Source organism: Haliotis rufescens, unplaced genomic scaffold (genome assembly GCF_023055435.1).
Source record: "Haliotis rufescens isolate VD_foot unplaced genomic scaffold, xgHalRufe1.0.p SCAF_157, whole genome shotgun sequence".
In the NCBI taxonomy this organism is placed as follows: Eukaryota; Metazoa; Mollusca; class Gastropoda; order Lepetellida; family Haliotidae; genus Haliotis; species Haliotis rufescens.
The window spans coordinates 52,168-68,328 of record NW_025963843.1 but is presented as its reverse complement, the minus strand read 5'-3'; the positions used below and the strand labels follow the sequence as shown (position 1 = coordinate 68,328).

General features: G+C 40.9%; 1 protein-coding gene across 12 annotated transcripts in view; it reads right to left on the bottom strand.

The window, feature by feature from the left end:
* LOC124124191 (inositol 1,4,5-trisphosphate receptor type 1-like) overlaps nt 1–16,161 on the bottom strand; it is a 193,875-nt gene that overhangs the window by 160,042 nt on the left and 17,672 nt on the right. For all 12 annotated transcript variants that reach the window (XM_046487300.2, XM_046487295.2, XM_048396591.1 and 9 more), the window contains exon 2: nt 14,241–14,311. In XM_046487300.2, the coding sequence (XP_046343256.1) occupies nt 14,241–14,311 (71 nt within the window). The remainder of the gene's footprint in view (nt 1–14,240; nt 14,312–16,161) is intronic.

The window sequence follows — 16,161 nt, the reverse complement described above, 5'->3', positions numbered from 1 at the left end:
TGAGTGAGTGAGTGAGTGTGTGAGGTGGGTGCGTGGATGTGGGAGTGAGTGAGTGAGTGAGTGTGTGTGAGGTGGGTGCGTGGATGTGGGAGTGAGTGAGTGAGTGTCTGGGTAAAGCACTTGATTGAGTGAGAGAGTGAATCTGGGTGGGGTCTGCCACTTTCAATAGTGTTCAGCCTTCGATGTCAGTGTGTATCAACGCTTTGAGGGGAGAGCAAAGTGGCACAGGTCTTTGATGTGAGCCACTTCGGTGATACCCAATTATAATTAGCAGGAAACTGAGGTTTGAATCCACAATCACAGGATTCTGGCAAATCTGGAGACTGGGAAAACTTGGCCATCCATGCCGCTTGAAAGTCTATTCCTGACATGTCATGCACTGTATAACCTGTGCCGACTTCTGTATCTCAAAGACCACTTCAAAATGTTCTGAAACGCTGTCTCCTGCTGAATACTTTAAACATTAAGCCAACCACCTCCTCCCACTGTTATTGCCTAGATCTGGGGCAGCTTCCCTGAGTGCATGAATTGTCAGCTGTAGGCAGTTCTAGCAGGCCATCAGAAAATCCAGTGACTAATATTGTCAGCAACAATCCACGGCATCTGGGTACGATGACAGAGCTAGATTTAATAACAATTTTGTATGTAGCAAGCAAGGCTTTATCATTTTAAAAGTTACTGGCTCTTCTCCAAACTAACTGGCCTACAACAAGATGGTGGAGGCCGCTAAGTGGCCAAACATGTGGCCTCGTAGCCAGGGATCTACAAAAAATTAGAACTCCTCACACCTAAAATCTTTTTCTAACATGCTGAGATTAAATCTTTTCTTCCATTTGTGACATTTCCTTGTGATTTTTTAGCAAATAAGGAAGTTGTTCTTTACAACATTACAAAATGGCTTCCGGTTGTCATTTTACCGAGATAATCCAATTAAAAAGAATTAAACATACATGGAGAAGGGTCATCTACTTTATGTTTCAGCAAGCCCTTTGTAATTCAACTGGCTACGGGGCAACGGGCCAGTAGATAAATCAACTCCTGGATGATACTCTATCAACCAAGTCCCCAGAGCCGGACCACCCAATCTATTAAGTCGCCTCGTCAGACAAGCATTGGTTGGTGGGGACCAACTCTAACTGGACACCCTTCAGGGTAGATCCTCCCATGAATTATGAAGGACTTGAAACAACCTACAAGGCCATCACATCATCAAATCCAGAGCTCCATATAAGCTGCGTATCTGCGTGAAATACGCATCAGAAATGCAGAAATACGCAGTAAAATATAATCTAAGCGTATCAAATACGCAAAGGACATTACAGATACGCTACAAAAATCAAACTTGTGCGTATCATCAAAATATTGTGAAGTAACCCTGCGTATACGATTAGCAAATCAGCAACTTATTTTGAAATTATAACGGGCATTCGTCAACCTTGCCAAACTCCACGATGACAGTTACATCAGGATCATTTGCCATCACACTTTCTTGTGGAAGTATCTGGGTATTTTTTAGTCCTATAAAGCTCTCCAACCCACACGACACCAGTTTTTAGGGACTAGATGAATAGTGTTTTTAAATATTTAACTTAAATACCCACATGTGTAAAAACTAGTGGGTAACAGAAATTTGAATATGCAGATAGAATTACTGATACCCAATGATTTTAAAATGTATGGGTAAAATACCCACAACACCAAAAGCTTATCTGGAGCTCTGTCAAATCCATTCTCAATACTCTTATTTGAATGTCTTAAGCAGACAGACAACATGAGGATAGGTACTGCAACTGTTTGCTGTCATACGAAATTGCTTCTCTTCATGAAAACATAAATAATACAACAGCATGGCCATAGATAAACTTCAAAGCAACATCTAAATCTAGGAGATCAGAAACTCTACTTGTTGACCTTGACAATGACATATCACCATTGAACATACTGACAAACGATTCAACTTTGAACCAGACATTCGGAATATCAAGAAATAACAGGAATGTTCCTTTCAAAAGTTGAGCAGTATAGAAGGTCCTGCCAGCCTTCCCAGAGCAGGTAAGTTATTGCTAAACTACAAGGGTGTAAGGTGTCAGCTTTGTGTTTCTCACAAAAGATTTACCTTTCAGTTTGTGTTGATGGCGTTAGCCAGGGATACTTAAAGTTGTCTGACCATGAACAAACCATTCACACTCAGGTGAGCATGGCTGGCTTGTCCATCAACACCACACGGAGAACATGAAAGAGTGGGTGTCTGCATCTCCCACGGCCAGATTGAAGACGCACAAACAAAGTGGTTCCATATCAGATATGCGAGGGTGACTTTCATGGCCAACATCTCATTCCCCTCTGGCAGAACAATAGGCTGACAGATACGAAAGACAAGAAAGAAATTTAGTTCTATGAGATCAAGTCATTCAGGCTGTGACAATGTAAGTCAGTAGGCTTTTAGAGCAGAATAGGTCAACAATAACTACAGTCAACTACGGTTTTGTTATACCCGTACTTCGTTATAAGCATAATATGTACAACATATATACACAAAATGGATAAATCATGCTAAATTTCACTCGATTGTCTGACGTGGACTCGATTATTTTGTCAGTCAAGATATTTCTGTCGCATGACTTTGGCTAAAACATAATTTTCATAAAGAGACTTGTTCAGACATTAAGCATACCAGTGAATCTGGTCTGTCTCAGTGTCTCCCTGACACTTGAAAATACATGATAAAATGAGTCCCACTCAGTCAAGAATGATTTGGCAAGTATAGACTGCCTCAGCTCTAGGAAATTAAGGATGGTTCTGGGCTCCATTTGGATTCTTCTTCTTTTTTATTTTGTAGACATATATTTTTAAAAATATAATTATTTCTGGGACTATATGTCAGCCTACTGTGAATCTGGCTTCAGCACCATGAGCATGATGAGCTAATGCCATAATCCTTCAATAATTAGTGAAAAGCTCCAAAGAACAAGCCTCAGAAAACACTCATTACCCAGTCATTCTATATGCACTGCACAATATCAACAATCACACTGCACGGACTACTTTTGCCGTACTTTGCATCTGTGCATAAATCACATGAAAAACACATTCAACATGCAAACCCATTAGAAGACTCTAGATGCTTGCCAAAGACATACTGACAACATGAAAATCCCCAAGCTAAGGTATGTAATTGCTCAATTACAATATTTTTCCTTCCATTGGAAAAATGATGCACATGCATTGACGGAAGTTTCTACTTCAATAAACTTTGCTAACCCTCTGTGAAGGCTAGTCTGTACGCAAACTAAAGGTGACTGCCCTGTTCTGCTACAAGCTAATTTCTGACAGACCTCACTGGAGGAATCTATAATGGCGTCCCTCCTCCACACCCCCAGGTGGCACCATCCCACGGTGGGAGGCAATTTATTTGGCTGATGTGTGATGATCCTAATGCATTAACTCACTGAATACTAATCCCCTGTTGAGCATCTGTCTGGTGTGTGTCCAGCCTTGTCAGCAGGTGCTTGCTGTACATAATCCTCTCCCTCAGACAGACTGAGCAATGGAGCAGGTGCTTGCTGAAACCCTCTCTCCTTCATTGGAGGAGCAAGTGCTTGCTGAAACTCTCTCATACATATGGAGCAATGGAGCACCTGAAGCTTGCTGAAACTCTCTCATACATATGGAACTATGGAGCACCTGGTGTTTGCTCTGAAGATCTTAAGTTGACTGATGACCAACACTCTGCAGATCTACAGGTCACTGATGACAAACACTCTGAAGATCTTTAGTTGACTGATAACCAACACTCTGCAGATCTACAGGTCACTGATGACCAACACTCTGCAGATCTACAGGTCACTGATGACTGACACTCTGCAGATCTACAGGTCACTTATGACCAACACTCTGCAGATCTACAGGCCACTGATGACCGACACTCTGCAGATCTACAGGTCACTTATGACTGACGCTCTGAAAATATATAGCTTGCTTATGACAGACACGCCTCTCCCCGAGTTCATTAGTGTCTATTGTCCATCATGAGAGTCCCTGTTGAAGTTAACTGTGACACTGACTGGACATGCGTCCAATTACACAGACTCTGATGACACTGATCTGGACGAGGGCGGCCACAACAACTCAACTCCTTTCCTCATCTGTAATTACCTTCAAGATGAAAGGATCTCATCATGAGGCTTTGTGCCCTCCAGTTCATATCAATATTTCCTTTACAGAAACAAATCCATCTAGACTTTGCTGACAGGTAAAAATGTCTGATTGGCCAATACAGAGTGGTTGTCTTGAATACTTGACAAAACACCTTTTATTGTTGAAAGTTATTGGCTGACAGAATCTTTTAGTATTTTTTATAATAAGCTCATAAATTAAATATATTTTTGTCACAATCATATCATCTGATAGTTATACCTCTTTCTGTGAAAAATCAGATCATACACTTTTAAATATTTTCTCAAAAGGGCAGGTGAGCTCCTGCATTGCGTGATGCTGCCACATGCCAGTTATCAGTCTGCTATTTAACATTACCAACAAATCACTAATCATATAGTGGCTACAACTCTAGTTACATTAACCACTGTCTGTATCCAGCATGTCCAGACAGTGGTTGTGGATAGAACTTTATTCACACAAGCCATAGTCTCTATCCAGACAACAGTTGTGGATATAACTCTATTCACACGAGCCATAGTCTCTATCCAGACAGTGGTTGTGGATATAACTCTATTCACACCAACCACAGTCTCTATCCAGACATTTGTAGTGGCTATAACTATTCACACTAGCCACAGTCTCTATCAAGACAGTTGTAGTGGCTACAACTCTATTCACACCAACCACAGTCTCTATCCAGACAGTGAGTAGTGGCTATAACTCTATTCACACCAACCACAGTCTCTATCCAGACAGTTGTAGTGGCTATAGCTCTATTCACACCAACCACAGTCTCTATCCAGACAGTTGTAGAGGTTATAACTCTATTCACACCAACCAGTCTCTATCCAGACAGTGAGTAGTGGCTATAACTCTATTCACACTAGCCACAGTCTCTATCCAGACAGTTGTAGAGGCTATAACTCTATTCACACCAACCAGTCTCTATCCAGACAGTGAGTAGTGGCTATAACTCTATTCACACCAACCACAGTCTCTATCCAGACAGTGAGTAGTGGCTATAACTCTATTCACACTAGCCACAGTCTCTATCCAGACAGTTGTAGTGGCTATAGCTCTATTCACACCAACCACAGTCTCTATCCAGACAGTTGTAGTGGCTATAGCTCTATTCACACCAACCACAGTCTCTATCCAGACAGTTGTAGAGGTTATAACTCTATTCACACAAACCAGTCTCTATCCAGACAGTGAGTAGTGGCTATAACTCTATTCACACTAGCCACAGTCTCTATCCAGACAGTTGTAGAGGCTATAACTCTATTCACACCAACCAGTCTCTATCCAGACAGTGAGTAGTGGCTATAACTCTATTCACACTAGCCACAGTCTCTATCCAGACAGTTGTAGAGGCTATAACTCTATTCACACCAACCACAGTCTCTATCCAGACAGTGGGTAGTGGCTTTAACTCTATTCACACCAACCACAGTCTCTGTAGCTGACAGTGGGTAGTCACTATAACTCTATTCACACTAGCCACAGTCTCTATCCAGACAGTTGTAGAGGCTATAACTCTATTCACACCAACCAGTCTCTATCCAGACAGTGAGTAGAGGCTATAACTCTATTCACACCAACCAGTCTCTCTTTAGCTGACAGACACCTGTGACCATCAGACCATCCATCACTGACTGACATCAGGATTAACAGCTGATAACAATGCCAGAGACTGATTTACAATACTTAAATAAATACAGGTTTTAGAATCAAGAGAACTGTTTTTGCAACTTTGTAACTCTACAGAACATTACTGTATTTTAGATTTGATTATTCGAGTACGATAGTCAATACAATTGATTGTTTGTGCCGTGCCAATCAATTGTATTGACTCGGCACAAACAATCAATCAGGAAAACATAAGCTACAGGACTGCTTTTAGGCCTAATTGATATATTAGTTATACAACAGCAGTGACTTGCATATGATACAGTATCCCCTCTCTCCAACTGTGATACTAAAACATCTGTGCACTGGAGGAAACTACAGGCATTGTTGGTGTGTGGCAGGCTGGAGAGGTTATCTGAAGCTATCATGTTACACAATGTGCCAATGTTTACCCGGAAGTGGTGTCTGTCTATCAGGTGAAGAGTGTGATAACAATATTACCACGATCACTCCATCAGTGTACATGTATGACTAAACTCCTCTACATGTCTACTGCTGGTGTAGCAAACACTGGAGCATTAATCAGGCATCACCTCAATGTGCATCATGGGAAAACTCCATGTCTTAGATCAGTAATAAGAGTGCAATTATGCCAGATAAGGAGGGACAATTTTGTTGGAAGGCCATCATACGCTAAAGAGTGTTGGAGGAATATTATGTGAGAAATAAGTCTAACCACAGCACAAATGGGATTCTCATACCCAAGAAGTGTTCCGCATACATTATGCCAAATAAAATATTCACCAATGAATTTGATGTCAGGAATTATGTAAATACTTGTATGTCATAAAGATACAGTAGAAGGTAAATAAGTCAAACACTGTTGTGTGGAAGTTGGAGGGACCTACGTAACTACTTCCAGACAGCTGAGGTTCGCACAACTGAAATTGATGAATAAAGAAGGAAAGTGCAGGGACATACTTCTTACTTCGAGACGGCCGTAAGTTCAACACATCAAAGTTCGACACAACGGTTTGACTGTAGCTGACTGATAATATTATGATAAGTATTTTTTACTGGTTATTACATAACAAGATTCCCCTTCATTTACCCCACGTCATCACAAAACTTAAATTACATGGGTTTATTACCCATAAATTTATTTACCTGAACACTGAGCAACATTTACTAGGGGTGAAATGATACATCGGTGCACTGGTGCATCGTGAGTTTTCATGTGACGATACGATACACGATACATTTTTCTCTGCATTGATACAAGACATACACTGGCTGAAATAAATAACTTACTACTCGTTTAATGACCCCTGGCGCTTTTATCAGTCCGATATAGGAAATTGTGTTGTAATTAGCGTTTCAAGTTCACTACTAAAAATAGCCATTACAAACATGTGACTACAGCTAGCTTTTCCTTTTGAACCTGCTCCGAAATATTTATTGTGAAGAAGTTTTCATGTGATTTGACAATGTTGACGTAAAAATGTGTATCACTGTACATATTGTATCTGGACCGATGTAAAGTGGTACGTATCGTATCGTGACCTTGCTGTATAGTTTCATCCGTAACATTTATAGGAAACCTATAGCCTTAACACATAGCCTTCCTTTGACAAATCCTTATGGGACACACCCTGTAGTTCAAAGCAGTTTATTCAACAGAACATTTTTGTATGCTTCATAAAACATCCAAAACTCATAATTTACTTCCTTGCCCCTGGAGTGGCACAGAAATTGAGTCAGTCAGTAACGGCTCATGTCTTCTGCACTAGGTACACTTTGATTCGACACTAGGTACACCTCACTTCTACACAAGGGTAGATGGATTATAATTGACAATTTTGTCCTGTACTGATTGTGTGAAATAATGGTCATGTACCGTAAAACACACCAGCAGTCACCGACCAAGTGCTGGGAGTACGGCTGAGGGTTAGCTGAGACTGACAGCAGTACAGACAGACTTCATGTCCAGCCTGTCTCTCTGTGTATGAGCAGCAGGGGTGCTGAGTGTCCATCAAAGCCAGGCTGGTGAGAGATGGGTGCCTTCCACACTGCCCATCATCACACTTATCTGCCCCAGACACCTCCCTCGACCCTGTCGGCTGACCAGGGTGCCATTGTACAATGGGGTTTCAGTGCTAAAGTTATCGTAACCTTCCATACTTTAACATAGGCTTACAATCATTGTAGCACTAATGTTGTTTTGTATAACGGCACCCAGGAACTTAATCTAATGACGGATTTCTCTCATTAACAAAAAACAATTCATGCACTGAGTTTCTAAAAGACAAGGGAGTGAACCCATGAACCAGTTGTCTTCAATAATTTTTCAGTCTTTTAACATGAGAGACAAACATGTGATTCAGTGTACATGTGATGGTGTACTTCCCTGCTGACATAAATGGAATCCTAATATCTCCATGACATCAATCTTTGTCCATCCCTCATGCTAAGATGATGATCTGTGCTTTAGCAGTGAACTGCCCTATACTCATACTGTCATAGCCCAATTGGTACCCATGAAGACCTGGGTCGGAATTGGTTTTCAAGCAATCCATGCTTGTCGAAAGAGACAACTAACAGGATCGGGTGGGCAGGCTCGCTAACTTGGTTGATGTCATTGTATCCAAATTGCGTCGATCAATGCTCATGATGTCAATTACTGATATGTCTTGTCCAGACTCAATTACTTACAGTGTGAGTGAGTATGGTTTTACGCCGCTTTTAGCAATATTTCAGCAATATCACGGCGGGGGACACCAGATATGGGCTTCACACATTGTACCCATGTCGGGAATCAAACTCGGGTCTTCGGCGTGACAAGCGAACGCTTTAACCACTAGGCTACCCAACCGCCCCCCCAAGTACTTACAGACCGCCATCATATAGCCTGAACATTGCAGAGTGTGGGGAAACAACAATCAAAGAAACACAGTATAATCACGATAATGTACAGAGGAAGGCTTACTGGGTTTGTTTGTTTGTTTGTTTGTTTCTTTGTTGTCCAATGTCATAGCCAGCAATATGCCTGACACATCACAAGCATCTTTAAATAATCAAGGCTGTACCAGACAAACCAGTGATTGATATAAGGAGCAACAGTTTATGCCATCAAGGTACTATGACCATGATGACACACAATCAAGTAAGTCACCAATCCTTACAACCCTATACACTGAGTCACCTCGTACGATATAGTTTTCTAAGAGGCAAACCATTTGATATTCTTGGGGCCTGGGACTTTATCGAAAAATAAATTATTCACGAAACATCTTGAAAAAACATTATGCTTCAGAAAAGAAATTGCCTGCCAAAAAAATGACATTGTTGCAAGGTGGAAAAATTCTTCCTCCTAGTTTTAAATAAAAAAATCTGGTCTTGTAGCTGTAGGTGAAAAAATATATAATCTTGATACAAACCGCCATACCCTCACCCACACCCCCACACCCCCACACCCCCACACCCTACCCCAGAGTATCAAATGGTCGGTCCCTAGTAGGGCTGAGACGGGTTACTCGGGTACTCGAGTCGGGTGGGCCTTGAGTAGGACCAGGGTACCCACATGACTACCCGGGCCCGTGATTTATCACGTGACATACTGTTTAATGACATAAACAATAAAACTCAATGGTAACACTACAAGTATAGCTAATGTTCACATTTCTTTCTCACTATGCAGGCATTCGTCTGACTTTTATATGTTAGAGTAAGGACAAAGCGTTTATCAACTGCAGCGTATACATGATCATGAATCTAAATTGTTTTTGCCAGGGCTGCGGTAAGACAATTCCCATTCGGACATTTTGTACCCAACTCTTGAGACCTATAGCGGGTATCCGGGTAGGGACAGATAATAGGGTGTTGGGTACCCGGGTAGTAAATTTGGTGTTGTCCCAGCCCTAGTCCCCAGCCTTGAATCTTCACACAGATCATATCATACGGGTTATGTGAATATAGGAACCACTATCGGATTATAATATGTCCATTGGTAACAATGTTATTGATCTGTAAAATCTTCTCACATTTTCAGACAACTATAAAAAACCATACAGCCGCCAAGTGAAATGGGCAGAGGGTTGTTAGCCTCCAGCTACCAACCTACGTCATGCGTGGCTACAAGAATCCTTTGAGCAAGTAAACATTTCTTATTTTGAATAGATTATAATATGTTATTATTTTCAGGTTGAGTGCTTTGAAAATTGAGATGTTTCCACTGCCTGAGTATTTCTACTTCCAGGGGTACACTGGCAGCTGTGTGGTCTGTGCTGATAGGCATGTCTAATGCTTGCAATCAGCGGACCACAGTGACCACTCATCTGGCACAAGCCATGACCCCACACAACAGGAACTGAAGCCAGTTCTCCCTGACCAATGATGCTTGAGATACATGCTGTCATATTGGATACATCACACACAACCCCTCCATCCATCACGTCCTCACATAGATACAGTCCAGGCATTAGACTTGCACAGGTCTCTAACATGTCCAAGGCAATAATTATTAGTTTATGTCAATAAAAAGAACAAGTTGTTCCTTAAAGAGATTAGAGTCCTTACTGTCCACATATCTAGACTTGCCTATTAGGAGGACAGAAGTACCATACATCCATGGACTTTTCTTTCAGTAGAGCCTTGGAGCAAGGCTATCCAGTCATGTCATAGCAGATATATCACACACTATCACTTACACACTTAATTCTATTTACTCCCAAATGTACATGATGTAGATACATGTAGTTTGTACCCTGCCCTATGAGGGTGATCTGTACAATAAAACCCTTGATTCTTGATTCTCATAGGCTATGTATTGTATCTGTGTTGATATGTACTATTTTTGTTACCCCAATAATAGAGACATTATGTCCATATCAGGCCCCAACCAGATAACCTATCTGGTCCCTATCAAAGCCGTGGAACTTTGTGAGTTCATGGAACATATGTGACGTAACAACAACAAAATGACATCATACATTCCATTACATCCTTAGAATGACATCACATTTGAGGAGTCAATACTTTTGATCAAAGATGTCAGCAGAGCGGATGATAGCATCTTTTTTGAATAGGAAATAGAACTAGATTAATTGAAAACAAATAACATTTGAAGTGTGATACAAGAAAATATATTGAGAGTATTATGAAAAACAGTATTATAAGGAAGATTGAATGCAACAGGAAAATGCTACAAAACTGTCTTATTTTGAAGTGTGAGGAGAGGAATATTTTGGAAACTGATGGAAGAAGATATGATTTGTATCTGGCTTATGTTTCCTAACTGTGAAAAAGTTTATAAAAATTATGAGCCATACTCTTTAAAATGTAAGCAAGTAGTTTTGCATGATGCCTGAAAGACAAAGAGTAAAGTGTCAACATCCTTACTGACAAAAGCCTCCTACACCACAGGGACATAAAATTCAGGAAGGTCTGGTAACATTTCCTTGTGGACTTCCACCCAATCTCATTAAAATCAGATCTTAGTTCTCGCTATCGCAAAACAAAGATCTGAGGACATCCCATTACGGTTCACGTCAGAACGACCTCTCATCCAACCAATCAAAGAGTCGCTTACGAGATCATGAAAGTGACAATCGGAATGTGTTTTCTCATCATGCAACCTCGAAAACCTTAACACGGGGTATTCCGAATGACAGTTACGGCATGTACGACTGATTCCGTCAAATTTATCGTCTGTCTCTCGCTTCCGTGGATCAAACATTTGAACAGAGGAGGCGTTGCACAGTACATGGGAAATACTGTCATACAATCTCAACCATATATTAGACATTCCGGAATGTTTGTTTGTTCAGTTTTCAAAATTTTAATCGAGAACTGTGCCAACATATTTTTCAAGCGTATTCTGAAATGGAAGTCACCAGGTTGAAACGAGTGCCGTTAAGCTTGAGAAAGCTGCTTTCTAATTGGCTGATGTCGACTTCTTGTTAGTCATTTCAGTGATCGGTCAAAGTTGGCGAAAGGTTGTTCTGACGTGACCCGTAATGGGATGTCCTCAGATCTGTGTTTAGCGGCAGTGAGAACTTAGATCTGATTTTAATGAGATTGACTTCCACCTTTACCATTAGCATGATTAGGTAGAGGATGACTCTGTAACTGATCATAAATATTGAACGCCAGACAGGGAAACAATAAGCACCATCTTAACTCGGCCAGGGGATCGAACCCCCGACCCTCCGCTCAGCCCGACACTATATACTAGCCCATGGAGGCAGTCTACATCAGGTATGATAAGACCATAATATTGTAAATACTTCTGATAATGTAAATGTGCATCCCATGTTTACATAAATCCCCCTTATCTAAACAGAACATACAGCCCTGCCAACAAACTTTCCCTAGCCTCCATTCCATGACACTGTATGACCTGTTAACGGGAACAGGACGTTTGCATTTCTGTGCAGATAGATACCAGTTACACATCTACCTTTACCTTTCTCCTTATCAACACAATACATTGAAAAACATGAAAGAGTTTGTAAATTAAGAATATTTTTAGAAAGATTTAAATTATTGGTCTTATGGAAGAAAAAAGGGTTCCAAACAAAAATACAAAATGTTCTCATGCCTTAAGAATAGGAAGTAATACACAAAACTTTCAAACAAATCTTCTTCATAACTTTGGGGACTCAATATCTGATTGTTAGGGCACTCCGACACATAATGCTATATCGATTCTCCGAGTGTTGGTGCTTCCTCTTGTGCCAAGATACACGTGAGTGGCAATGTCCTACTGCCACTGTGCCACGTCCTCCATATCTCCAGGGCTCGGCTATCGCTCACCTACACTAACCCCTGGATAAATTCCTGTGGTTCTCGCAATCTCAGATTACCTGCCCTTGACTTCCATTTGCCAATTTGATTGGCTACGCTATAAGGCTTAACGTTCCAATCAGAATGCGAGCTACAAACCAGCCTCAATGTTGGGTTGGCAATGTCAACAACATGGCGGCGAGAAATAAGCCCTCAAAAATATTTTTGTCAGAAAGGATGTCTTTATGTTCATTAGAACTGGTGATGGCTTTGGTTTCTAGGTAATATGAGTTACCTCCCTTCACCCTTACCCTTTCACTTATGTCGACATTTGATTGGCTGGTAAAATGTTTTTGAAAATCAAGGGCGACGGCAAGAATCACTGGAATGGATCGAGGGGTTAGTGTATGTAGACTGAAATTCTAGGCCTGGAGACCTAGAGGGTGCTTTGCCACTGCTGATATCAAGATACTTAGTCTTCAAAACAGAGCGTATCACATCTCACAGTTTACATTTGATGACTTGTTTGCACCAGTAAGCTGACAAGATCAAGGTCACATATTTGTCTCTTATTGAAATATACATACTTTCCCCACGCCTCCAAACTTAAAACCTACCCATCTGTGAGGTGTATTGAGAACAACTTCCACACGTCGTGCAGGGCACATTCATATATCTGTTTGTCTTCTATCTTCACGTCAGACCTAAAGATTTCAACTTTTCATAGTGTGTTTTCATAGCTGCAAAGTGTGGTTTACTTTCAATGCCATAAATACTGCTCAATTTCTGTCAGGGAAACTGATATTTGTCTTATTGTTACATAGCAGGGGTCGAATTAACTGCTGGCCTGTTAGACCGTGGCCAGCAAAAAGTATGCCTGGAGATTTCAACTTTTCATAGCTGCAAAGTGTGGTATACTTTCAATACCATGTATACTGCTCAATTTTTGATAGGGATACTGATATTGTTCTTACTGTTACACAGCAGGGGTCGAATTAACTGCTGGCCTGTTAGACCATGGCCAGTGAATATTACAAAAAGCTTGCTGAAAAATAAAGTAGATAGCCCGTCTGACTAGTCAAAATTTCACCCCTTCTCTGTGCATGTTTAATTTTTTTAATTTGACAGTGTTTGTGAACCATATAATTTCGAAGAGAAAATACTTAGGGGGGAAGTCGTGTGAATGGTTGGCTCAAAGATCATCTCGGTAGAATGACACAACCGGCAGCCATTTTGTAATATTCTCTGCCACATCTTTATTTGGTCACGGAGAACATCCCTACCAAACATTGAGAAGTATATTATCAATCAGCTAAAGTGATAAGACGTCTGTATGTTGTTTTACTCTGTGTGTCAGTGTGCAAAAAAACTGCTGGTAACTTTTCTGTCGGGCTGCATGAAATTTTCCTCCACCTGCCCGACTGTCTGGCAGATAATTTAAGACTGTTTAAATATTCAATTTTATTAAGGTAGATTCTCAAGTAATTGGTTGCACTATTTCAACTGAATTGAAACAAAGACGCAATTTGTCTCATATTTTTTGCAATTTTCAATGTTAGTAATGTCAGAATGCGGGCAGGTAACTTTCAACACTCATTGGTTACCTGCTCGTTTTTTTTATATTATTTCACATACTGCTGTGTGTTGTTCTACTGAAATCAAATCCTTACCTCGAAATTTCTTGGGTGGGTTGTTGAGATCCCCTGCATCGGGTTGCACCACACATCTGTCATCAACCAGACTGAAACACATGGCAATAAAATAAATTAATTCAGAGATGAGTCTCTTCACACTGTAACTATGACAAATCAGTGGAAGAGGACAGATCATGCTTATTCACATTAGTATAGCATGGTGGGGCATGGGTGACCAAATCATCTAAGGTGATTGTGGTTTGAATCCCTAAGTTTTCTAGGTTTGTCAGCTCCATACCACTCTCTCTCTAGTGAGCTTTTCTGGTCCCCTGGATAACAACAGAATAATAACTAAATCAAATGTCACTGAGCCAAGGTTTCTTTTCTAACATATATAGGACACATCCTGATCCAGTTGAAACTGCAGGGACAGACATGAAGCTGTAATCAAGTGTGCAACTCACAAAGAACATCAAGTCATGCCCTTTAGAACTTCAGTGTGCCAAAAGTAAGAAAACATCTTTTAATACACAAAAATGGACACAGGTTAATTGAAATTGTGTGCATGAAGTGTGTTCATATGTTCATCGTCTTCCTTGTGTTTTTCACTTTACTTGTGCAAAGCATGTTAAGCTTTAGAAATTAACCAACATGGGACGATATAAGACAGGGTTCACAGTGATAGAAATTTGCACATGTTCCACAGTCCTTGCCAAACTGCCAAATAGTTATGGTATAAGGACTTGTAGTTTAAGGGTTTTGCTATATATTATCATTATAAGGACTAGTGGACTAAAACTGTTAGTTTCTATTGATGCAGGATTGTCTTACATAAGAATGCAGCGTTAGAAATTGGCCCTAGCCCTGTAGTCCTTGCCAAACTGCCCAATAGTTAAGGTTTCACAAGGCCGGGAAGGACGAGCTGAAATTGGCCATTTATAAAGGTTTTGCTATATGTTATCGTTGGTTGGTTGGTTGGTTGGTTTGTTGTTTAACGCCGCACTCAGCAATATTCCAGCTATATGACTGCGGTCTGTAAATAATCGAGTCTGGACCAGACAATCCAGTAATTAATATCACGAGCATCGATCCACGTAATTGGGATCGATGACATGCATCAACCGAGTCAGCGAGCCTGACCACACGATCCCGTTAGTCGCCTTTTACGACAAGCATAGTCACCTTTTATGGCAAGCATGGATTGCTGAAGACCTATTCTACCCCGAGTCAGCGAGCCTGACCACCCGATCCCGTTACTTGCCTTTTACGACAAGCATAGTCACCTTTTACGGCAAGCATGGGTTGCTGAAGACCTATTCTACAATGGATCTTCACGAGGTTCACGGGTCTCTCGTTGTAAGGACTACAGGACTAAAAATGTTAATTTTTATCCCTGACGTTCATCACTGGCTTCATCATGTTCATAAAACAAACATCTCCACACACACTTCTCAGGGATAGTGAGTACGGTTTTACGCCGCTTTTAGCAATATTCCAGCAATATCACGGCGGGGGACACCAGAAATGGGCTTCACACATTGTACCCATGTCGAGAATTGAACCCGGGTCTTCGGCGTGACGAGCGAACGCTTTAACCACTAGGCTACCCGACCGCCCCTCTCAGGGATAGATTTCACAGGGTTGTAAAAAGGAGGTCCTGAAGTATAGCAAGTTCTGAGTATGGGCTAACTGGTGCAACACTCTGCAATGCAGCAATCACAAAAATAGGTTTGCCTCCAATCAATATCCCTTCAAAACTTTGCCATGATTAATATTTGTTTAAGTGTCTATAAGAATAATAACCCAATTCTTTCATATAAATAAATATAGTTAAATTTATAGTTAATTACCATGAAGATTCAGGTTAGAATTGGTCTTCAGCAACTCATGCTTGTCGTAAGAGGCGACTAGTGGGATCGGGTGGTCAGGCTCGCTGACTTGGTTGATGCATGTCATC